The sequence below is a fragment of the Chlorocebus sabaeus genome, chromosome 24, assembly GCF_047675955.1.
Source record: "Chlorocebus sabaeus isolate Y175 chromosome 24, mChlSab1.0.hap1, whole genome shotgun sequence".
NCBI lineage: Eukaryota > Metazoa > Chordata > Mammalia > Primates > Cercopithecidae > Chlorocebus > Chlorocebus sabaeus.
The window spans coordinates 67,784,878-67,811,406 of NC_132927.1; the positions used below are offsets into that span (position 1 = coordinate 67,784,878).

Consider the following 26,529-nt stretch of genomic DNA (forward strand, 5'->3'; position numbering starts at 1 on the left):
AGTAGCTAGGACTACAGGCGCCTGCCACCATGCTTGGCTAATTTTTGTACTTTTTAGTAGAGATGGGGTTTTGCCATGTTTGCCAGGCTGGTCTCGAACTCCTGACCTCGTGATCCACCCACCTTGGCCTCCCAAAGTGCTGGGATCACAGGCGTGAGCCATCAAGCCTGGCCAGTGGTTTTATTTTTATGCCTTTCATAGTATCTAATTTCTTACCAATTCCTGTCTTTTTTCCTCATCTGTTGCTTCATCTGTTAGTTGTGCAAACAAATCTGTCAGAAATTTTTCATCTTCCTGTGAAACAAAGGACAAATGCAATTATGTTAATGCTAAGATTGTACTAAAATATAATTTCAGGATGCTTTAATATAAATGGCAATAACTGAAAAAAGGAAGGTATTGACAATGCTGTCTTTTTATTTTCTTAAAAGAAAGAAAAACCACACTATTAAAGTATAAAATTCTGTCAAGGTTCTATTTTCTAAGCCTATTTAAAGGCCAGGTAGTAAATATTTTGAGCTTTGTGGCCCATGTGATCTCTACTACGAGTACTTAAACCCTGGTCCAGTGGTATGAAAGTAGTCACAGACAACTGTAAATGAATGGATATGGCTGCATTTCAATAAAATATTATTTACAAAAATAGCAGGACCAACACTTGCTGACTCCTCACTTTCACAGGCTTTATAACTTTAACCTTTAAAGGGTAGGTTCTACAACCTCTCAAATGAGAATGAAAATGAAGACAAAGCTACTTTAGTGTTTTAAAGATACAGAGAATGACACAATTATTTAAAAAGCAAAATTTAGAACTTTTTGTTTTACTTCATTTTAAAATTGAGACTTGGATTTTAAAATTCACCCAAGCCCAATTAAGGTGGTAGAGCCTTCACGACTGCCCGGTCAACGCTTCTCATCTCTATTTTTTCATCGAGATCCTGGCTTTTGTTTTGTTTTGCTTTTTGAGATAAAGTCTTGCTCTGTCACCCAGGTAGAGCACAGTGGTGCCATCTCGGCTCACTGCAACCTCCGCCTCCCAGGTTTAAGCAATTCTCCTGTCTCAGACTCCTTAGTAGCTGGGACTACAGGCACACACCACTACGCCCAGCTAATTTTTGTATTTGTAGCAGAGGCGGGGTTCTGTCATGTTGGCCAGTCTGGTCTTGAACTCCTGGCCTCAAACAATCCACTGGCCTGGGCCTCCTGAAGTGCTGGGATTACAGACATGAACCACCATGCTCGACAAAGATTTTATTTAAATTACATACTACCTCAGCTAGTGGAAGTAGATTCAATACCACTCCAGCCCTAGACATGCCTCACTCTAAATAAACATACACATGGATGTGTATACAAGCGCCCACTAGATTACTAGCTCCACATTCACTGTTGTGAGTGCTCCAGAAAAATCTTCTGTGGCACTAAGTTAGTTTGGTTATTCCCACCTTTACTTTTTCTAAAATGTCGAAACAGGTCATACCTCACTAATATGATCTTGACCATGTTTGTTACCCAGATGGCAAATGGTATCCAATTTCAAGACACTCCCCAATATAGTATATTCTACCAAATGGATATCAAATGGTTAAAAAAGATATTCTCTGAACTGCTGCAGTTGGGGGTACAGAAGTAGAGAAAATAAGAATGTTTATGGTACTACAAGGAAGCAGTCAATGTTAAGAGGGCGTGATATTATGTGTGCATGGGGCTACACAAAGTGGGCAGGAACCTGCATTAAACTATACCTCAATCACTTCTTGCCAAAACATTTGTAAAATGCTACAGCCTTCACAGCAGCACTTTGGATAGAAATGTCCAGCATCAAGAGAAACAGACGTATTGGCAGCCAATATTTTACACAGCATATTGCAGGGAAGCAAAGATTTAACAACTTGAAATTATTCATACTTAATGAATAAAACTGGCATTTTACATGTACGAAGACCAAGAAAACACAGAAGTGACAAATCCCCACATAACAAAAACAGAACCATATGGAGCTGAAGAAAAGGATCAGGAGAACTCAGTATTTTAATTCATACTTTTCCTTTTTTTGGCTATCACTGGCTAATACTTTAGAAATACAAAATTTTCTAAACAGGAACAGACATATGATTAACATACTGCTTTATATGTAATGTGTGCTATCAAGCAGCTCTTACTACATTTAATGTCTTCCTTTCTATACTTAACAAATGCAGGTTTCAAATAATTATTTTACTTATACACCTGAGGTAAAGTCTTAAAAGATCTTCCAAGTCATATTACACTTATCTGCAGCAGTGCGACCTTGGCTCAATGCAACCTCTGTCTCCCAGGTGCAAGTGATTCTCCTGTCTTAGCCTCTGGAGTAACTGGGATTATAGGCATGTGCCTCCGCATCCCGGATTCAAGCAATTCTCCTGCCTCATTCCCCTAAGCAGCTGGGATTACAGGTGTCCACCACCACGCCTGGCTAATTTTTGTTTAGTAGAGACGAGATTTCACCATATTGGTCAGGCTGGTCTCGAACTCCCGACCTCAAGTGATCTGCTCACCTCAGCCTCCCAAAGATGTGTTATTCTTACAATATCACAGGCATCAAAGAATAAAAAACAACATGGGGGGGTGTGTGTGTGTGTGTGTACGGGTGCAAATAACAATTCTTTCTTTGTACTACATAAACTTATTGCTTTGTTGAGATAGGGTCTCACTCTGTTGCCCAGGCTTGAGTGCGGTGGCATGATCATTGCTCACTGCAGACTCGAACTCCTGGGCTCAAGCGATTCTCCCAACTCAGCTCCCCAAGTGGCTGGGATTATAGGCATGCACCACCATACCTGGCTAATTCAAAAAAAACAATCACCTTTTTTTTTTGAGACAGAATTTCACTCCTGTTGCCCAGGCTAGAGTGCAATGGCATGATCTCAGCTCACTGCAACCTCCGCCTCCCAAATTCAAATGATTCTCCTGCCTTAGCCTCCTGAGTAGCTGGGATTACAGGCGCCCACCATCATGTCTAGCTAACTGTTGTACTTTACTATTAGTAGAGATGGGTTTTCGCCATGTTGGCCAGGCTGGTCTTGAACTCTTGACCTCAGGTGACCCACCCACCTTGGCCTCCCAAAGTGCTGGGATTATAGGCATGAGCCACCACACCCAGCTCCAGGCTAGTCTTTAACTTCCGGGTTCAATCCATCCTCCTGCCTTGGCTTCCCAAAGTGGTGGGATTACAGGTGTGAGCCACTAGGCCCAGCCTATGTAAACTTCTATTTCAGTTAGAATAGACCGATTCACACACTGGGATGACACAGTAAGAGGTTTTCTAACTTTGAGGGTGTTACAAACACAAATTATTGTCTAGCTCTCAGAGACTTCCACTCTGTTTTGTGCGGAATTCACCATACTGCACCCTAGGGGATTGTGATGCAAACACCCTAAAACACCAGATCAGAGACACTGGGCTATAAGAAAAAAATCTACATTTTAATAAGCAATTATCAACAGATACTTTAAAAAATTCCCATGAATCTTACATCATATTAAACACTTTCTTTACATGCCTGACCTCAGTTAATTTTCAGACAACTTTACAGGGTAGGCATTAATGTCACCATCCTTCAGATGGGGAAACTGAAGCTTTAAGAAGTTAAGGCTGCCCAACTCATATAGCTACTGAGAGTTTTTAAGTGACAGACAGAGCTGAAACTCAAATTCACATGGGTTTAACTCACCCACAGGCACACTCCTTAGCAAAACGTGGCTTTTGGTAGGGATACATGCAGTTATAATCTGCCTCCTCTGCTACATTCCCTAGACCCTGAAACTGGACCTTTACTGTATCATTTTCTGGGACTTTTACAAATTCGCCTTAAATTTTATTTTATTTGGTAGAGACAGGCCACAGCGCCTGGCCCACAATTCTCATTAGAATTTATATTCTGTATTTAGTGACATTTCTCTTGGCTTTGTGCTTCACTCTTTCCTCTTCCAATCTGTTCTATGCATAATTCATAGAGTAATAACCCCAAAGTTCAGCATTCAACCATTTCATTAATGTTATCCTCCTGTAGTTGAGTATGGTGGCTCACACCTGTAATCCCAAAACTTTGGGAGGCTAAGGTGGGAGAATTGCTTGAAGCCAGGAGTTTGAGACCAGCCTGGGCAACAAAGTGAGATCCATTCTTTACAAAAAAAAAAAAAAAAAAAAAAAAAATTGTTAAAAGGTGGGTATGGTGGCATGCATCTGTAGTCTTAGCTAATTGGAAGGCTGAGGTGGGAAGATGGCTCAAGCCCAGGAGTTCAAGGTTGCAATGAGCTATGGCTGTGCCATTGCACTCCAGCCTGGGCAACAGAGCAAGACCCCAACTTTATTTTTTTTAAAAAAAGAAAAAAGTCAGGCTGGGTCCAGTGGCTCACATCTGTAATCCCAGCACTTTGGGAGGCCGCGTCAGGCAGACTGCTTGAACTCAGAAGTTTGGGGCCATCCTGGGCAGTATGACAAACTCCATCTCTACAAAAAATACAAAAATTGGCTGGGGGTGGTGGTGCACACCTGTGGTCTCAGCTACTCAGGAGGCTGAGGTGGGAGGATTGTTTCAGCCAGGGAAGCGGAGGTGGAGGTCGCAGTGTGCTGAGACTGCATTACTGCCCTATAGCCTGGGCAACAGAGCAAGACCCAGTATCTAAAAAATCATCCCCTTGCACCATTTCTTCAAACTACATTTATCACACTTACCTCCCCTACCCCAGATACAGTAACCTTCTGGTCTCACAGTATTATTATATATTATAATCTCTTAAAATATCTCACAAATACTTAACTTTATACATTAACAAAATTAAAACTTAATATATGTATTTAAAAGGAGCAAATTGTTTTTGCTGCATCTCTTGAAGTATGAAAAAAGGAATGATCTAACTCACCTGCAACATGCCAACAATCTCTACCTTATTGAAAAAGATAAAAGAGTGAAGTGTTGATAACATGTTTTCTTCAAAGACTGAAGGAGTTGGTAGAACCATATCTTGTATATACTGAACTCTGTATGTCTGATGAATTTTTTGTTTCAGCTCAGGATCTGATATGGGAATCACTTCTTTAAACTTGGCTGTTTTCGTTAGAAATTCCCTGTGTTTTCGTGGTTGTGATAAAGCAGGATCATATTCTAAACATCCAATGACGTCCATTATACATTCTTCGGAGAACATAACTTCAAAAAGAGCAGTTCGATTCAAGAGGAAGATGCCTTTGATAATTTCATACAAGTGGTGCAGTCCTTCAATATTTTCCAAATCCTCACACACATGAAAAAGCTCCAGGAGCTTTTTAATATAACCCTCATTTTCTAGTGCCAGTGCAAGTTTTTCACGACGAAGAGGTGAAGGTAAAGATGATGCCACAAGTTCTGCAATTTCTTCAAGGCGACTTAATTCACAAGATGGCAATTCTAAGCCTGGCGATGACATATCATCAAAACGCTCCTCTTCAGATTCATCCACAAGGTCCTGAGTGATGTCCACGGAAGGGTCCTTTCCTTGAACCTATGGAAAAAAAATTTAATTGCTGACTAAATATATAACAACTGACCAGCAAACCTAAATATTCTAAGACGAATACAACAGATGCTGTAAGAAACCTATAATGGTAATTTTCAAGACAAAACTGCCTATTTTTCTACATTACATTTCTCCAAATAACGTATACTTTCAATTTTAAGGAAGTTAGTCAAAGTTCAAAAACAGACTGAGCTTCCTTATAAAGCATGAGGTCTGCTGGCAAGAACAACTTTCTAGGACAGGCTAAACTAAGTGAGACTGTTATGAAACAGACCTCTGCAGACTCACAACAGAAGCCTGATGCTAAAACAGCCACTAACATCTCATATCCCTGGCCCTCTTTTCCAGTAGACCAGGGCAAGTCTCAGAAACAGTGCTAGGACTGTGCTAAAGGATAGCTGCCACCACCAAGCTCTTCAATATTTAACTCTGAGGTGAAGACCAAACAAACACCAAATATCATAATGTTATGATCACAGAAAATATATATATCATTATAAGCAAAAAGTAAAATACTTAACATCAATTGATTGTAGAAACCAAGGGCCAAAGAGCATGAACAAACTGGCTTTGGACCAAAGTGAGTCACTGATTTGCTATAAATACTGACAGCCCAAAAATAGGATTTAAAAAACACTAGGCAGAATACAAGAGTACCTACATAAAAATGAAGCCACGTATAAAGTAAATACAACCTATATGTAGTAGGAGTTATCCCCAAAAAAGGTCTGCTGAAGGTTAAGTAACCAAACCACGAAAATATTTTCCTTTCTACACACCCTAACCTGTAGCCTTCAGGATCCCTCTAGGAGACCGAAAATCTGTCATAAAACCCAATTTTATGCCACTGGAGGGGCTCTTATTATAAAAAGGTAACTTACATTGACTACATTTTAAAGTAAGGCATGTTTTTGTAACAAAAGGTCAAGGATAAACTTTGAAATGAAACCAATTTTGTTATCGTGGCACTACAATTTGAGACAGTGACCACTAAAGCAAGTAGAAGGCCAAGCAGAATGTAAAGGGATGAAAAAAAATTAGACCTTGTATGAAAAAGCCAAGCAGCTTAAATTGCTTAGCATAATGAACAGATGCATTGACAGACACTAGAAAAGATGATGACCTGGAGTACTTTTCTTGAAATGTGCTGCAAGGTGATATGGTCTTGACCTCAACCAAGTGGACAGCAGCACTGAAAGGAGGCAAGACAAGTCACATTCATGGCTTGTACCTGGCATGGTCTCACATTGGCTCTGAATTTGTTAATTATGTAAGCTCTCATTATAATTTTAAGTTTCTAATATCCAAACCATGATTTTACCACAGAAAAATGTTAGATTTTGATTAGCAAACCGAATGACAAGAGAGAAGTACCCTTATTATATTAAAAATGCCATCTTTTTGAGTTCAGACAAAAATTGGTAAACATGGTTCAAGAAACAGAAAAACATTTAACATCTCAGAGAGCAAAATGTAATGACTTTTTGGATCTAGAAAATGATTGAGAAGTTCAGACAGAACCCATAGTGACTGAGAAATGACACCTTGAATATAAACTATGTAAATGTTGAAAGGGAAAACCAGAAAAGAATATAACGCAGCTAGTGATAAAATTATTATAGAGAAAGCATGCAAGTACTACTATCTGTGCCCCAACTTTAGATGACGGAAAACTTTATGGCATTGAAGACCGAACAAAGGTAAAGATCAGACAATATTAAAGGAGAGACAGGCATGACAATGACAGATCGAGTTCAGGTTTGAGTTGCACATTGGCATAAAGGAAGACTGCATCCAGAGTGGGACTGTTTGATTCAGAAACATGAAACAGAGGGGAACAACATTTGTCTGAATAACAGATGCTATTAACATAGCCTGAACTCATTAATGTCACCTCTCTCTCTTTGGGAGAACTCTACAAGACAAAATCTAGAGAAATGTGCTATAAACAGAATTGTTGGACAGAAAGCAAAGAAAAACTAAAAAGATGGATGGTATTCAGATATAAATGTTAGTCCTTTCATGTTTCAGAGAAGGAAAGGGACAGCTTAACAGACAGCTTAATTTATGAAAAGCACAGCTAAGTAGAATATATAGTTGAAATAAATTCCACAAGTTAAGAAAAAACTGTGCTAAGGACACTATATCTTCTATGAATGCTATGGCTGTCAAACTTCAGGGTACATCAGAATCACCAAAAGCAGGGGGTGACAAACTACAGCCGAATTTGGTCTGCGCCTGTTTTTGTAAATAGAAGTTTTACTAGAAGACAGCCCCTCCATTCATTAATGTGCCGTCTACGGCTACTTCCGAACTACAATAGCAGAGTTGACCTAGCTGTGACAGAGACTATATGGCCTGCAAAGCCTTAAATATTTGCCATCTTGTCCTTTAAAGAGAAAAGTCTGGCCTATAGGCCTTGTGAAAACAGAATTCCTAAGACAGGATTTTAAAAAACAATTATTGGACACTACTTGCAGTTTTTGATCCAGTAGGTCTAGGGTCGGTGGGAGGGGGGCTGGTCTCAGAATTTGCATTTCTGTCAGTTCCCAGGTCATGCTTATGCTGCTGGTTTGAGGGCCACACTCAAAGGAATTAAGGAATCTGGTGAAGATTATTCTCCAGATAAAGTAAACATGGAGATGGAGAAACCTTCTCTGGAAAGAAATGGCCTAAACGAGTGTATAACAAGAGCCAATGGCATCAGCAACTAGAGCACATACAAATGCAAATTCACAAAAGGTTGCGATTATGTCACTAGGGAAACTCCAGAATAAATTAAGAACATTCAAGCCTAGAGGCAGAGTAAGGCTGAATCGTCAGCCAAGAGCCATACTGCTCCAGACAAGTACAAGGGTGGGTTTTCTTTCAAGAGCCACAAGAAGTTATAAACAAAAGAGTGATGTGATCAGACTTGCATTTTTAAAAAGATCACCTAATCACTGTAGCTAAAATGTTGATTTAGGAAGATCAGTCAAGACAAAACCAATAAACCAGGCAAGAAATGATGGTGGCTTGGAAAATTACAATAGTAAAAATGAAGATAAAACCGAAGGATCAAGATTTATTATCGAGATAATAAATGGGGGGACTGAATGGATAAAAGCGATGATCGAAGGATAAACATGATCCACAAGTTTCTGATTTCGCAACTGGATGGCACTTAGAAGAAGATGGGATAGATGTATGTGGGAAGATTATATTTGGTTTTGGAGTACTAAATTTGAGATGCTAGTGAACACACAAGGAGAAAGTTTCAAAAAGGCAGGTGGATATAAAACACTGGAGTTCAGCAAAGGTATGAGCTAGAAAGTTTAGTGTCAATAAATTATACCTTCCTTTAAATCAAGTTCAAAGCAGCAGTGAATTTAAAAGATCAATTTGAAATTTATTTAAATTCTTGGGCATTAGTTGAAAGCATGGCGAAAAATAAACACTTAAAGAAAGCATGTTGATTTTTTATTTAAAAAATTACCTGACATATTTTCTCCCAAATTTCATCACATCCAGCTTTTTCTTGAAAGCTAAGGGCCAAGTCATAATTTTCTGCTTCAGACCACACAATCAGAGTGTCCTTTGGAAACATAAAAGGAGTCTGAATGATTAACATACACTATCACAAACGAAAACGAACAAATAAAAGGAAATAAAACTGTGCTCATTTTTACTTCTTGCAACACTAATACTGGCAATTACCAATGTCTTTCTTTTTCAAAACAATGACTTTTTACACTTCACTTCCCCCAATCTATAAAACAAAAATAATGTTTCCTTAAGGACAACTTAAACCAATATATGGAATATATTCTTTTCATGCACTGCAAAAGATAAAAACATTATACCAATTACACTAACAATATCCAAGCATACTGACTTGTATTTTATGCTGTCATTAAAATGTCCAAAGAGGAAATCTAAGTATAAAATACCAAGGGCATGTTAGGACGATAGGGTTAAAACAACTCTTTCTCTCTTCCCTCTATTGTTAGCAGGTATTTTTCACTAGGGGCTTCTGAGATCCACGAAGCCCTTGAAATTGTTGGCTAAATTTGTAGTATGTGAGTATTTACCTGTACATAGGTTCAAAAAAAAAAAAAAACTTAGCGAAGTGCTATGGTTCAAGCAGCAGCACACTCCTAGCACCTACCACACTTTCATTCCTATTCAGAACTTCTTAGTTTTTTGATGGAGGTCTTGTCATGTTGCCTAGGCTGGTCTTGAACTCCTGGCCTCAGGCCCTCCTGCCTTGGCCTCCCAAAGCAGTGGGATTACAGGCATAAGCCACACTGCCTGGCCATCTAGACAGAACTTTAATGAAAATTTAATGAATAGTTCGACAGTTTTTATTAAGATGTAATCTCAGCAAGACACTGCACATACAATACTGAGACCATTTTATATTCCTCATAGTACCAACAGCATATATTCTACGATATGCATGGTATGATAAAAATATATGGCTGAACATGGTGGCTCACGCCTGTTATCCCAGCATTTTGGGAGGCCGAGGTGGGCGGACCACCTGAGGTCAAGAGTTTGAGGCCAGCCTGGCTAACACGGTGAAACCTCATCTCTACTAAAAATACAAAAATTAGCCAGGCGTGGTGACGTGTGCCTGTAATCCCAGCTACTTGGGAGGCTGAGGCAGGATAATTGCTTGAATCCAGGAGGCACAGGCTGCAGTGAGCTGAGACTGCGCCACTGCAATCCAGCCTGGGCAACAGGAACAAAACTCTGTCTCAAAAAAAATAAAAAAATAAAAAAAATTAAAGAGTCAAAATATTTATTAAGGCCTAATATATCCTTTTGGCAGGGTGTGGTGGCTCACGCCTCTATCCCAGCACTTTGGGAGGCCAAGGCAGGTGGATCACCTGAGGTCAGGAGTTCAAGACCAGCCTGGCCAACATGGTAAAGCCCCGTTTCTACTAAAAATACAAAAAAATTTTAGCTGGGCATGATGGCGGATGCCTGTAATCCCAGCTACATGGGAGGCTGACATGGCAGTCACTTGAACCTGGGAGGCGGAGGTTGCAGTGAGCCGAGATTGTGCCGCTGCACTCCAGCCTGGGTGACAGAGTGAGAATCTGTCTCAAAAAAAAAAAAAAAAAAAATCCTTTCAAATCTTACTGGCAATAAATAAATATACATGCTCTTTGATAGCAATAAACCATTTCAAAAAAGGGTCCTCTCATTGACAGCAATCTATAAATCATCTCATACAAGAAATATTGAATGGTACTCTAGGGAGAGTCACATTTAATGGCTAACTTCCAAATCTGAAGGACTATGCCACTCGGTGTTTTTTCCAGCTGGTACAAACAGAATTTAGAAGAGTAAAGTTAGATGGATTGGAGTATGGTATAAAGAAAAAAAAATTCAGTCTAACTAGTAAGTAACCAAAAACAGACATGCAAAAGCTGACTGGGCATCCATCGGGATGACAATGGTTCCCGTATTGAGGAGGAAACAGGACTAGCTTAAGGTACTTTTAAGGACCTATGATTCTACTGCAGCAGTTTCTAATCTTTCTCACTAGCAAGGACTTCTGTTTTTTTTCTTTTGAGATGGTGTCTCCATCACTCAGGCTGCAGTGTAGTGGCACCATCATGGCTCACTGCAGCCCCTACTTCCCTGGGCTCAAGTGGTCCTTCCACCTCAGCCTCCCAAGTAGCTGGAACTACAGGCATGTGCCACCATGTCCAATGTTTGTATTTTCTGTAGAGGCGGAGTTATGCCATGCTGCCCAGGCTGGTCTCAAACTCCTGGGCTCTAAAAGTGCTAGTATTACAGGTGTGAGCCACCACTTCTAGCCAAGAACACTTCTCAAAATAACACAAATGGATTCCATGTTTAAAAATGTGTCTAAGTGAGGCACAATGATGTATACCTGTAGTCCCAGCTAGTTAGGAGGCTGAGGAGGGAGGATTGCTTGAGGCCAGGAGTTGGAAGCCGCAGTGCACTAAGATCACACCTGTGAACCAGTACTCCAGCCTGGGCAACATATCAAGACCCCACCTCTAAAAGAATAAAAATGAAAAATTTATCTGCTAAACTGCATATTAACTCTGTTCAGTCATTTATACAACTGTCAATCAAGAGACCAGTAGTCTCGCTGGACTAAAGTGCTGCCAGTCAGAAATAAATAAATGAGAATCTGATTTGGTTGTGCAGTATTACTAAGTCTATAATTTTTATTCAGAATTTTGGAAAATACCTCAAAAACTCCCCTTTTTACACTATCTTAAAGGCCTTCCAGCTATCACAGACCCCAGGCAGGCAATCTGATCCAGACTGAGTAGCAGTTCAGGCTCAAAACTATTAACATTCTAAGATCAACATGCCAAAAATTAGTAAGGTTTCATTTTTAGTTTACCTTTATAATTCACCAGAACAGAACAACGGGTAGAAGAATTTGCAGTTAATCTATAATTCTGGCAGCCTAAATACTTTACAAGGTTATCTGCTCAGTAGATACTGAGCATTTATTATAAGGCTTCATGTAAGACAAAATTAAATTACATTATTTTCCCTCAAAATAGCATGGAATGAAAATACTAAGAAATTTAGGAGGTAAAGAGGCCACAGTATAAATTCTAATACCACCATCTATGTAGCAGGTGATGCTTAGAAAGTTAGGTAACCTTTCTGAGCCTCAGTTTCCTCATGATCAGGATGGGAAAAATACATCCTGCTATGAAAACTAGTCATAATATAGATACTACTTTTTTTTTTTTTGAGTCAGAGTCTTGCTCTGTCACCCAGGTAGGAGTGCAGTGGCACCATCTAGGCTCACTGCAAGCTCTGCCTCCCAGGTTCCCGCCATTCTCCTGCCTCAGCCTCCTAAGTAGCTGGAACTACAGGTGCCCACCACCATGCCCGGCTAATTTTTTTGTATTTTTAGTAGAGACGGGGTTCCACTGTGTTAGCCAGGATGGTCTCAATCCCCTGACCTTGTGACCTGTCCACCTCGGCCTCCCAAAGTGATGGGATTACAGGTGTGAGCCACCGTGCCCAGCTGGTACTACTTCTTAGTGATGAAAACAAAGTTGGGGGAAAATAACAATCATCTTGGGAATGCGGGGAACAACTTGCCCAAATCAGATGGCTCCTAAAACTCTGATAAATACTTACGATTATCAGCTCAATAAAGACTACTAGGATAAGCATAAAGCCAAGTAACACATTCTGCTGTAATGTATATTCAGAATCATTTGGAGGCTGATGCTTAAGTCAGGGTATAGCCAGACATACGCTCTTAATTACCCATTTGACAAATCTAGCAAGTTTATAAAATTTTAGAAACTGCTCTTGTTTTCCTTGAAGATTCCAAATATTACAGCAACTTTTCTCCAAATTATCTTATCACCCAACAACCTATAGGCTGAGACACAGGAATTTGTTCACTAATTCTCAAAAGTTTCAATCTTTCGTTTTCCTTAAAATGTGCTTTTACTCTTCAGCTGAATACAACTTCAAAATATGAATTTAATGTATTTACGTATGGAAGATCAAAGCCAAAGATTCCAGGCTCTCAATTTTTCCATCAAACTTAAGTTTTCTGAAGAACACTAAATGCAACACAGTATTATATCAGACCATCAAATTATCAAGAAAATACATTGTATGAATGTTTGGTGGACAAATAAATCACAACTAAAGATATTTAGGAGTTGATACCAGCATTCCTATCCACTATTTGGGTGACGTCAAACAAGTCACGACCTTTACGCATCACCTAATGGGAAAAATAAAAACAATACCAACTTCTTTCTAGTATTTTCAAGATCAATGATGAAGCAAAGCACTTTATGAACAAGCTGGTAAGCTTCTTTCTTTTAAATTAACTATTTTGTATCTGCATCTTCTGGGCAATGAGGGAACTGATCTTGACTTCAATGGCTCTATAGAGCACTCATCTTGTGTGTGTGTGGGTGGACATGAAGCACAGGCGCGTGTGTACTGAATGAATACCATTTAATAACAGCACTAGTTGATACTAAGTGAAAGATTTACTTTCTGATATTTCATTGCATATTAGAAAAGCTTAAGAAACAGCGTATTTTGAGTACACTGTACTGTTAAGTACAGTTATCTTCAAAACTGTAATATCATAATAAGACTCTATTCAGGAATCTGTAAAAGAAATCAGATTCATATGACAGAGTCCTATCTACACAGTACTGCTGTAGAGGGAGATACTAATGTTCCTTCTGCATTATCATCTACAACAGCAAAAGGAGGAATTTTCATGTTTAACTGTGTTAGTAGCAGCTTATCACACCAATGGTCACCTTTTTATTAAGGTAAAAACAAGGAAATTTTAGGGCTCAGTTGCTATAATAGGTGGAACACAAACTCCATTTTAACTTGTGGCAAGCTTTTTAAATTTAAAATTATTGTGTTAAACACTATAGGAACTGGCAGAAATCCTATTTTAGAATTTCACTGGCAAACTGTTGTAATCTGTTCTAAATTTTTCACTATAAGCAATCAGATTATAAACTTTCATTTACTCAAAAGGAAAATATGCAAGATAAAACACAACATCTTCAAAATTGTACCTGTTGTTTCTGGTATGCGGTGTTAGGATTTATTTTGGACTCTAAAAGTAGAGAACCTAGGAAATAGAAAAAGACATTCCATTATGTTACTATAAAACAGCAAAATTATATTCCCTTACATACATATATATTTCCTTAAATTTTTTTTTTTTTTTTTTTTTTTTTGAGACAGGGCTTCCCTCTGTCGCCCAGACTGGAGTGCAGGGGAGCGATCTCAGCTCACTGCAACCTCCACCTCCCATGCTCAAGCGATTCTCCTGCCTCATCCTCCCAAGGAGCTGGGATTACAGGTGTGTGCCATCACACCAGGCTAATGTTTTGTATTTTTAGTAGAGATGGGGTTTCACCATATTAGTCAGGCTGGTCTCAAACTCCTGACCTCAGGTGATCCACCAGCCTTGGCCTCCCAAGATGTTGGCATTACACCTGTGGGCCACTGCGCTTGGCCTCAAAAAAGATTTTTAAAATTTTTTTCATTTTTTGTAGAGATAGAGTCTCGCTACATTGCCCAGGCTGGTCTCCAACTCCTGGGCTCAAGTGATCCTCCTGCTGCCCCCTCCTCCCAAAGTGCCGGTATTGCAGGTGCAAGCCACTGTGCCTGGCCATATTTCCTTTTTTGAACATTTGATGCACACTCAACTTCAGTTATAGAAAAACTATTATTATTTGAGACAGAGTCTCACTCTGTTGCCTTGGCTGGAGTGCAGTGGCATGATCTCGGCTCACTGCTACCTCCACCTTCTGGGTTTGATTCTCCTGCCTCAGCCTCCTGAGAAGCTGGGACTACAGGCATGCGCCACCACACCCAGCTAATTTTTGTATTTTTAGCAGAGACGGGGTTTCACCATGTTGGCCAGGATGGTCTCTATCTCTTGACCTTGTGATCCGCCCACCTCAGCCTCCCGAAGTACTGGGATTACAGGCGTGAGCCATTGCACCTGGCCTAGAAAAATTATTTTTACAACAATGTAAGTTTAATTACAGTTACTTGTAACCAAAGAAATGTTTTTCTGAGACAGGGTCTCGGCTCTGTTGCAGTTGTGTGATCTCAGCTCACTGCAACCTCCAACTTCTGGGTAGCTGGGATTACAGGGGCCAGCTACCATGCTTGGTTAATCTCACGAGTAAGGACTGGGTAACAACAGAAATCTACCAATTTATGGACAGCAGAAGGTAATTAAACAGCACAGTGTGAAGTCAGATGATCTGGGTTAAAATCTCCAATATATTGTATGACTTCCCATACCCCTCTTCTCTTATCAACCAGTTCTAGTTTATACCTGCAAGTACTACCTGAAGACAAACTCTGGCCCAAAAATATTTGAGAAAAAGCAGTTTTCTTTGCAACCGTCTCTCATTCGGAGCTTTCATTTCTTCTCGTATTACACTTAACAATTGCTTTACCCATTTCAAATAGTGGCTAAATGGCTAAGAGTGCTCTTAACATTTCCAAATTTAGTTTGCTTTTTCATCAAAATTCATTTGTTTTACGATACTGTCCAATATTAATGATTTACTGACCATTCACTACTGTGTGCTCAGAACAGTACCAAATAATACCGAACATAGTAAATTAACCAAGCTCTGATAACTCAATTTGTGTACGTCCTGTGCACATAAACAGTTTGCCACTTCACACCAATCCTCCCACTATGTCTAGGACAGGTGACCTAATTAATCCAAAATCTCTTTCTTATTCTCATTCTCCATATTATTTTTTTCCACCTGTATTCCCTACAAACCCCATTTCTTTGAGTTTTCTTTCTTTACAAAAACTGGTTTTGGCTTAGGAGGCTGAGATAAGCATTCTCACGTTTTAGAGAAAATAGTTTTAATCTTCTTCCTCTTTTTCCAACTTTTGCCAGATTAATCAAAACCCCTTTTTCCAGTGCCCCTTCAATTCTCTTCATGCTCAATTTTCAAGATTGTATTTTGGTTATTAAGAGCTGTGCTAGTGATACATTCATAACAAGAAAAAGCAGCAGGTGGCCAGGTACGGTGGCTCATGCCTATAACCCAGCACTTTGGGAAGCTAAGGTGGGAAGATCGCCTGAGGCCAGGAGTTTGAGAACAATTTAGCCAATAAAGGGGGACCTTGCCTCTGCAAAAATAAAATAACAATAAAATAAAATAAAAATAAGAAAAAGTAGGCCAGGCTTGGTGGCTCACGCCTGTAATCCCAGCATTTTGAAAGGCTGAGTTGGGCAGATCACTTGAGGTCAGGAGTTTGGGACCAGCCTGGCCAACATGGTTAAACCCCATCTGTACTAAAAATACAAAAATTAGCCAGGCATGGTTGCAGTGAGCTGAGATTGCAACACTGCAATCCAGCCTGGTCAACAGAGACTCTGCCTCAAAAAAAAAAAAAAATGAAAAAAAAATTAGCTGGATGAGGTGGTGGTGCATGCCTATAGTTCTAGCTACTCAAGAGACAGACAGGAGGATTGCCTGAGCCCAGGATCTCAAGACTACAGTGAGCCATGACTTTATCACTACACTCTAGACTGGGTGATAAGAGATCCTGTCTCAAAAAACAAAGGCAAGGTGCAGTGGCTCATGCCTGTAATCCCAGCACTTTGAGAGGCCAAGATGGGAGGACTGCTTGAGGCTAGCCTGGTCTCAACAGTGAGACTCCATTCTATATATTTTTAATATAAAATTTAAAAAAAAGTATAAACATCTCCAACTATCTTTGTAGTCTTTCATTATTTTAATTACTAGAATAAAAATGGCATTCTATTATTCTCCATGGAAATAATAAAGTATATACAGTACATTATGGATCAATATTACTTTTTTTTTTTTGAGATGAAGTTTCACTCTTGTTGCCCAGGCTGGAGTGCAATGGTGCGATCCCAGCTCACCACAACTTCTGCCTCCCAGGTTCAAGCGATTGTCCTGCCTCAGCCTCCTGAGTAGCTGGGATTACAGGCAAGTGCCACCATGCCCAGCTAATTTTGTATTTTTAGTAGAGACAGGGTTTCTCCATATTGGTCAGGCTGGTTTTGAACTCCCGACCTCAGATGATCTGCCCGCCTTGGCGGGCAGGTGGGTCACCTGAGGTCAGGAGTTTGAGACCAGCCTGGCCAACATGGTGAAACCCTGTCTCTACTAAAGACACACAAAAAATTAGCTGGGCATGGTTGTGCATGTATTTAAACCCAGCTACTCGGGAGGCTGGGGCAGGAGAATCACTTTAACCTTGGAGGCGGAGGTTGCAGTGAGCTGGGATTACACCACTGCACTCCAGCCTGGGCAACAGAGACTCTGTCTCAAATGGAAACAAAAACCAAAACCACAAATGAGATACCATTAAGTACCCACTAGAATATCTATGATCAAAGACAAGGCAATAACAAGTGGTGACAAGGCTGTAGAGAAATGGGAAGCTTCATACATTGCTTCTGGGAATATAAAATGAGGCATCGATTTTGCAAAAGTTTGGCAGTTCCTCAAAAAGTTAAGCAGAGTTACCTTGCAATTTCCCTCCTTGGTATATATCCAAGATAAATGAACACATGCCCAGACAAAAACATATACATTTATATTCATAGCAAGGTTATTTACAACAGCAAAAAATGAACAGATAAATTCAATGTGGCACATACTCAGCCACACAGAGTAATGAAAACCTAACTCATTACAATACGTATAAACCTTGAAAACACATGAAATTAAAGAAGCCCATCACAAAATACCACATGTCCAGATAAGTAAAGTTACATATATATATATATATATATATATATATATATATATATATTTTTTTTTTAGACGGAGTCTCACTCTGTCGCCCAGGCTGGAGTGCAGTGGTGTGATCTCAGCTCACTGCAGCCTCTGTCTCCTGGGTTCAAGCAATTCTCCTGCCTCAGCCACCTGAATAGCTGGGACTATAGGCATGTACCACCATGCCCGACTAATTTTTTTATTTTTAGTAGAGATTGGGTTTTACCATGTTGGCCAGGCTGGTCTCAAACTGCTGACCGCAAGTGATATGCCTGCCTCGGCCTCCCAAAGTGCTGGGATTACAGGCGTGAGCCACCGTTCCCAGTCCAGACAGGTAAATTTAGAGATGGAAAACAGATTAGTGGTTGTTTAGAGCTGGGAGGAAGTGAAAGTGGGTAGTGATTGCTAATGGGCACACGATTTTTTTCAGAGGAGACAAAATGTTCTAAAATTAGATTGTGGTGATGGTTGCAAACCTGTGATTATATTAAAAAACAATGAACTGTACATTTTGAATGGGTGATTTATATAGTATACAAATGCTGTTTTAAAAAACCAAAAAAACAGGTAATGTGCAGCCTAGGCAATATAGTGAGACCTTGTCTCTACAAAAAAATTTAAAAATTAGCCAAGTGTGGCAGTGCACGCCTTTAGTCCCAGCTGCTCAGGAGGCAGAGGTGGGGAGATTGCCTAAACCTAGGAAATGCAGGTTGCAGTGAGCTGAGATTATGCCACTGAACTCCAGCCTAGGCAACAGAGCAAGACCCAGTCTCAAAAAAACAAAACAAAACAAAACAAAACAAACACACATGAAAAGGCAAACTATAAATATTCATACAATGGATACCACGAATAATGTGGCAAAATTAACCTATCATTAGGCTAGCAGTTTTCTCTGGGTAGGATCGTGACCGGGGAGGAACATGAAGCAGGCTTCTAGAGTACTGGTTATGTGGTTTCTTCAATGGTGTACTGGTTATTTTTTGAAAATTCATCAAATTGAATACTTATGATTTGTGTACCTTTTTGATGTATTATACTGCAATTCAAAAGATTTTTCTAAGTTTAAGAAGTCAAAAACACATAGCACAGGGGATTGAGGTTGTTATTCAAGTTGTGCTTTCAAGAAACACACTGACTTTTACAGTCGCTAAAACAAAAAACATGGCAGTGCAGTGGTATGACATTGTCAGTCACCTGATACCTAATAGCAATTATTTCTCAAGTACCAGTCTCTTTCACATTTTCTTCAAAACTCTCTTAGTAGTGTTTACAGGATCAGGATAATTAGGAAGGGGGGGAAAAAGGTTTGACGTATTCCCTTCCAAAGTTCTGGCTAAAACAAGGACACACTAGAAGTTTCTGGAGTTGGGAAATGTTTTTCTGGACCATTCAGGATATTAGAGGAAAGTATCCCCTGAAACTCTCTTTTCAATCATATCACATGGTTTTGGTCTAGGAAGTCCAGCTCTGATTCCCAATACCATATTCCCACTTTAAGTAGGCTGTAGAGGCTAAAACATGGGAAACAGTCTTTTAACTCTTACTGAGGGTTCAGTAAGACAATAAATAAAAGACACAATACTATATTTACTCCTAGTCTATTAGGTTTCCCTCCATCATCTAATAGGTTTTATTGAGCCAAGTTATATACTACACCAATCAACTATAAAAGATCCAGTTCAGTGTTAATATCAATTAACACAATCCTTCCCCCCAAGTTTGTTTGTATTTTGTTGCTATAGCTACAGTATTAGGCACAGTAATTCTATCCTACTAATGTATGGGTATGGATGGGTTATAGAGTTCAACCTTAGGAGAGGGATTTATTAAATAACATGGTAGCAGAGATGACAGGGGAGAAATGATGATCCTTAGCAGAAGATCTCAGCAACATTAAGGGGAGGTAGAGAAGGTTCTAACTAAGAACAACACGTTTCTGATAACAGTTACGTCTAGTGGAACTCAGTAACTGAAGCACACGCTCAAGACAGACCCCATTCACCCCAACTCATTTGAGAAACACATCTATCCTCTCTCCAATGAAACAGATTCCCTTATTTCCCAAGAGGAATCTTTTACTTACACACACACACACACACACACACACACACACACACACGCGATACCTTTTCCCACACATCTGAGAAAGACATTGTAACAAAGACCAAGGAAAGGAAATCCTACACTCCAATTCAAGAAAACTCCAATACTGAGACTTGAGAAAGATCTCTCCACTTCCAATCTGAACCATGAGAAAGGAAATACAGAAAAAAATGAAAATCACGAGTGCTCAAGCCAAGCGGAATGCATCAGTACTTCTAATTAAATCTGTCACTGTGGAAGCTATCATTCCTAACAAATTCTCATGTCTACTAATTGATATATGCACTTGGACTTTCTCAAAAACGTAAGAGGTCCTAAATACTCACTTAGCAGTACAAAGACTGAAAATTGAATCATCTTCACCTACCCAACTTTTAAACACATACTACTCTTTGGGCCAACCATTCTTCTTCTAGGAAATTATCCTACACCCTCGGATAAGTGCCAAGGTATATGGATAAAGATTTCATTAGCAGAGTCTGTAATGGCAACACACTAAAAACAATCTATACCAGCCGTTCTCAAAATGTGATTTGGGGACGCTATGGGGCCTGCAAAGTCAAAATTATTTTCAAAATGATACAAGGTTATACGCCTTTTCCACCGTTAATTCTCTCAGAGTCTACACTGATACTGCCAAAGATTCAATGCAGAAGCAGATGAGAATCTTCCTGGTTTTTTAAAAATTAGGCCAGATGTTGCAATTCGTAAAAATAGGCCAGGCATGGTGGCTCACACCTGTAATCCCAGCACTTCAGGAGGCTGAGGCGGGCGAATCACTTGAGGTCAGGAATGTGAGATAAGCCTGGCCAAGATGGTGAAACCCCATCTCTACTAAAAATACAAAAATTAGCCGGGTGTGGTGGCCCATGTCTGTAATTCCAGCTACTTGGGAGGCTGAAGCAGGAGAATTGCTTGAACCTGGGAGGCAGAGTTTGCAGTGAGCTGAGATTGTGCCACTGCACAGTGAGACTCTGTCTCAAAAAAAAAAAATAAAGATACTCTTCTCATTAAACTCTTCAGAAGTTATTTTTTCCTTAATGTTATTTTGTTAACATGCTATGTTAAAACATTATTTTTTAAACATTATTTTTATTTTAAACATTAAACATTATTTTTAAGTGATTTTTTTCCAAAAGTCTATTTTAATTTCTAATATGGTAAATATTGATAAACACAATTCAAATGAACATTTGGGGAATCCTCAATTTAACAGTATAAAGGGATCTAGCTGGGCGTGGTGGCAAAGGCCAATGACCCCAGGTACTTGGGAGTCTGCTAACGGAGGGTCACTTAAGCCTGGCTAATTTTTGTATTTTTTTTTTTTTTTTTAAGTAGAGACGGAATTTCATCATGTTGGCCAGGATGGTCTCGATCTCTTGACTTCATCCACCCACCTTGGCCTCCCAAAGTGCTGGGATTACACGTATGAGCCACCACCTCCAGCTGAGACCCCCATCTCTCCAAAAAAAAAAAAAAAAAAAAAAAAAAAAAAAAAATTGCCAGGCATGGTGGTGCAGGCCCGTAGTTCCAGTTGCGTGGGAGGATTGCATGAGGTCAGTAGGTTGAGGCTGCAGTGAGCTCTGACCACACCACTGCACTTTAGTCTGGGCAACAGAGCGAGACTCTGTCTGAAAAAAACAAAATAAAAAATAAAAATGAAAACAAAACAAAGAAACAAAGAGTCTAAAGGTATCCTGAGAAAAAAAGTTCGTGGAACACTACACTGTGCCACCAAGAAGATACTGTGTGAATAAGTACAGTGGAATACTACGCTACTTTTAAATGAGATCTGTGTATCCTGACATTAAACGATGTCCCAACTATACTGATAACAGGTGTTTCCAATTAGGAAATGGGAAAACAATGTCAAAAGGAGAAATGCCGCTCAGAACATCACCAAGACAACTGCAGGTAGAAACTGACCAATAGCAAGAAAAAATATAATGAAGGCCGAGGCAGGAGGATCACGAGGTCAGGAGTTAAAGACCATCCTGGTCAACATGGTGAAACCCCATCTCTACTAAAAATACAAAAATTATCTGGGCATGGTGGCGTGTGCCTGTAATCCCAGCTACTTGGGAGGCTGATGCAGGAGAATTGCTTGAACCCGGGAGGCATAAGTTGCAGTGAGCCGAGATTGCACCACTGCACTCCAGCCTGTGTGACAGAGGGAGACTCTGTCTCCACAAAAAAAAAAAACAAAAACAAAAAAAAAAAAACCAAAGGTCCCTCCCTGCTTCACGTCTTGGTTCTTCCTATAAAATGAAATGTGAGGGCCTTTCTTGTAGGGTGTTGCCAACCTCCACCAAAACACAACACAACGCTACACCTCTGGGGATTAGAGAGAACGATGGCTGGTAATACAGAGTAAGGTACCCTTCTAACAAAGTCGACATTAGAGAGAACTCAGCAAATATTTTTAAAAGGAAAGATTTTGCATAAAAATTATAGATTTCTTGCTGGGTGCAAGTTAATACAGCAAGATTTATAGTTAAAAAAAAAAAAATACCTACCTCACAGGGCTGCCACGAGCATTAACTTAAATTTTTAATTCAAGTGCCTGTCCCAATATAAAGTACATAACCAGCACTCAATATTTTTTTGTTTTTGAGACGGAGTTTCACTCTTGTCACCCAGGCTGGAGTGCAGTGGCACGATCTCGGCTCACTGCTAACTACGCCTCACAGGTTCAAGCGATTCTCCTGACTCAGCCTCCAGAGTAGCTGGGACTACAGGTGCGCACCACCACACCAGGCTAATTTTTCTATTTTTAGTAGAGACGGGGTTTCACCATATTGGCCAAGATGTTCTCGATCTCCTGACCTCGTGATCCGCCTGCCTCGGCCTCCCAAAGTGCTTGGGATTACAGGTGTGAGCCACCGCGCCCGGGCTCAAAACTTGTATTTTTAGGGCACCATCATACAATCTTCACTGGTAACACTGTACTACTGTATAGCAGGAAAACGAGTATTAATAATGACCCATAAACACATTATGAATAAGAGGTTAACCAATATATTCATTTACTGTTTAGGAAAAACATTCTAGTACACATTTAGTCAACATTCCATAAAAAAATTACTGACTTTTAAAACTTATGGTAGGCCAGGCACGGTGGCTCATTACTGTAATTCCAGCACTTTGGAAAGCTGAGGTGGGTGGATCACTTGAGGCCAAGAATTGGAGACCAGCTCAAGATCAGCCTGGGCAACATGGCAAACCCTGTCTCTACAAAAAATGCAAAAATTAGCCGGGCATGGTGGTATGTGCCTGTAGTACCAGCTACTTGGGAAGCTGAGGCAGGAGGACTGCTTGAACCCAGAATATTGATGCTGCAATGAGCTATGATCATGCCACTGCACTCCAGCCTGGGTGAAAGACCGAGACCCTGTCTCTAAAATTTAAAAACAAAAAAACCCAAAAACACCTTCTGGTAAACAGTTTTTATTCATCTGGAAAATTCACTTGTTTAGAAGATTTAACTTCCTGTCACTGAAGAAATGAGGTAGTACAGACAATTCCTGTAATTTTTATGGTTTTATCTTCACTATCAACCAATTAGACTCAGGTAGCAGGAAGGTAACATGGGAGTGTTTTGGTTTAAGTAACTTTGGTCTTCGCCACAGCCCTGATTTGGATAAATACTGAAGGATTTCAGAATGAACAGCTACACCCTTGTCACTCTTAAGAAGCTCAACCCATCAGCTTCTAGAGTATACTGTCCTTATCAATATTCAAAGCTTAAGGCAGGGACTTATGTACTATGCCTCATTAGTAGAGAGAAAGCACCATAAAAAATGAGTTAATGCCAGCCTGGGCAACATAAGGTGACCCCGTCTCTACAAAAATAGTAGCAAAAATTAGCCAGGCATGGTGGTGTACACCTGTGGTCCCAGCTACTTGGGACGCTGAGGTGAGAGGCTTACTGGAGCCTGGTGGTCAAGACTGCAGTAAGCCCTGATCACTGCACTCCAGCCTGGGCAACAGAGACCCCACCTCACAAAAAGTCAGTGGGGTCCAAAATCTTATGTAGGTGGGAGACTAAAGTATGCTTTAAACCTCTAACAGGCATATGCTCCAAGTCCTTTTTTCCTGATTTTTTTGGAAAAAAATTTAAATGCCTCATTACACAATGGCATTTAAAAACTAAAATGGGCCAGGTGTGGTAGCTCACAGCTATAATCCTGGCTACTCAGGAGGGCGAGGCAGGAAGATTGCTTGAGACCAGAAATTCAAGACTAGTCTGGGCAACACAGTAAGATCCCACTTCCCCTCAAAAAATTTAAAAATAAATCAACTGCATATGGTGGCATGTGCCTATAGTCCCAGCTACTTGGGAGGCTAAGGCAGGAGGATCACTTGAGTCTAAGAGTTTGAGGCTGCAGTGAGCTATGATCGTGGCACTGCACTCCAGCCTGAGTGACAGAGCAAGACCTTGTCTCTAAATAAACAAACACTTTTCAAAGTTAAATACTTCCCCTTGTACCGAAACTGAGTTCTTCTTGGTAAATATACAGAATGCTTGGCATATACAAGATTCTATACTACTGACTTAACTGTTCATTTCTTTCACAGCCCTCACCCCCAAAAGCTTTTCCACCCTATGTGTTCTGACCTCCTTTTCTAATTATAGTAGGGGTAGAGGCAGACCCACCTACAACGAACATGGAGTTCTATCAAGAGGCAGAAACAGCACAGAATCCCAGTTTCACCATTCGCTAGCAGTGCTGCCTTGAACAAAAACATTTCTCCATGTCTCATTTTCTTCACGTCTTAAGTATCAGTGAGAATTTAACCTGTTTAACTCTGTAAGATGAGTCAGAGAACAGATAAAACTATTTTGAAATGTAAATAATACTTTATAAAATTCAAGGTAAAAACTCAATGTAAGCACACTATTCTGCATGCCTTGGCAAGTAATTCATAATAAAGAGCACAAATATTTTATGGCCAAAGACACTCTTCAATGTGTGGAGGAATTCCAACTTCCTTACATTTCTTTCTTTCAAAAATCTGTTTTTAGAAATAGGGTCTGTCACCCAAGCTGGAGTGCAGTAGCACGACCATAGTTCATGGCAGCCTCAAACTCCTGGGCTCAAGCAATTCTCTGGCTTCAGCCTCCTGAGTAGCTGAGACTACAAGAAAGTGCCATGTGACCGGCTAATTTTCCAACTTTTTGTGGAGATAGGGTCTTGCTATGTTGCCCAGGCTGGTCTCTTAACTTCTGGCCTTGAGCAATCCGCCCCCAGCTTGGCTTCCCAAAGTGCTGGGATTACAGGTGTGGGCCACTGTGCCCAGGCTCTCTCTCTCTATATATATTTATATAAATATATACACACACATACACACACACAAATACATATATATATATTTTTCCTGATATAGGGTCTTTCTTCATCAGTCAGGCTGGAGTACAGTAGCTCAGTCACAGCTCACTGTAGCCTCGATCTCTGGGCTCAAGCAGTCCTCTTGCCTCAACCCCAAGCAGCCAGAACTACAGGTGTTTACCACCACACTTGGCTAATTTTAAAATGTTTATTTTGTAGAGATGGGGGTCTCACTTTGTTCCCCAGTCTTACATTTATCAATTGCAAAACTGGCAGGTGGATGTGGTAAAAATCATAATGGTGAAAAGTAGTACAGTGGGGCAGAGGCAGAGAGGGTATCGGAAAGAACAGCTAATGGATGCTGGGCTTAATACCTAGGTGATGGGTTGACCTGTGCAGCAAACCACCATGGCGCACATTTACCTATGTAACGAACCTGCACATGTACCCCGGAATTTAAAATAAAAGTTGAAGAGAGAAAAGCAGTATAATGATTTGACCACAAAGGGAGAGGACAAATAAGGTATGAAATTATTATCCTTACTTCAAGTCAACAGACACAGCACACACTGAAATAATTAAAATAAAAACAAAATTATCTGAAATGGAAGATGGAACTTTGCAGGTACATGGCTATCATAAAAACTGAGAGAAAATAAAGTAACCTATCTTCATTAAAGAAAGGCACGGGCCAGGTGTGCGGTAATCCTAGTACTTTAGGCAGCCAGGTGGGAAGGATCACTTCAGACCTGGAGTTCGAGACCATTCTGGGCAACACAGTGAGAACCTCTCAAAAAATTCAAAAATTGGGCCGGGCACAGTGGCTCACGCCTGAGCCCAAGAGTTCAACACCACCCTGGGTGACAAAGACCCACCCCCTTTCAAAAAAAAAATTTTTTTTTTAATTGCCCAGGCGCAGTGGTGGGCACCTATAATCCCAGCTAGGCAGGAAGATCAACTGAGCCCAGGAGTTTGAGGTTACAGTGAGCTATGATCCTGCCACTGCACTACAGCATGGGCAACAGTCTTAAAAATAAAAATTAAAAAAAAAAAAAAAGGGCAGGGCGTGGTGGCTCACCTGAGGTCAGGAGGAGTTCCAGATCAGTCTGGCCAACATGGTGAAACCCTCTCTCTACTAAAAACACAAAAATTCACCAGGCGTGTGGCAAGCACCTGTAATTCCAGCTATTCGTAAGGCTGAGGCAGGAGAATCACTTGAACCTGGGAAGCGGAGGTGGCAGTGAGCCGAGATTGTGCCACTGCACTCC

General features: G+C 40.3%; 1 protein-coding gene across 2 annotated transcripts in view; it reads right to left on the minus strand.

Moving 5' to 3' along the window:
- PPP4R3A (protein phosphatase 4 regulatory subunit 3A) overlaps positions 1-26,529 on the minus strand; it is a 50,949-nt gene that overhangs the window by 18,660 nt on the left and 5,760 nt on the right. For both annotated transcript variants that reach the window (XM_007987603.3, XM_007987604.3), the window contains 4 exons: positions 14,100-14,155; positions 9,014-9,112; positions 4,906-5,523; positions 217-294 (listed from right to left, as the gene is read on the minus strand). In XM_007987603.3, coding sequence (XP_007985794.1) covers positions 217-294; positions 4,906-5,523; positions 9,014-9,112; positions 14,100-14,155 — 851 coding nt within the window. The remainder of the gene's footprint in view (positions 1-216; positions 295-4,905; positions 5,524-9,013; positions 9,113-14,099; positions 14,156-26,529) is intronic.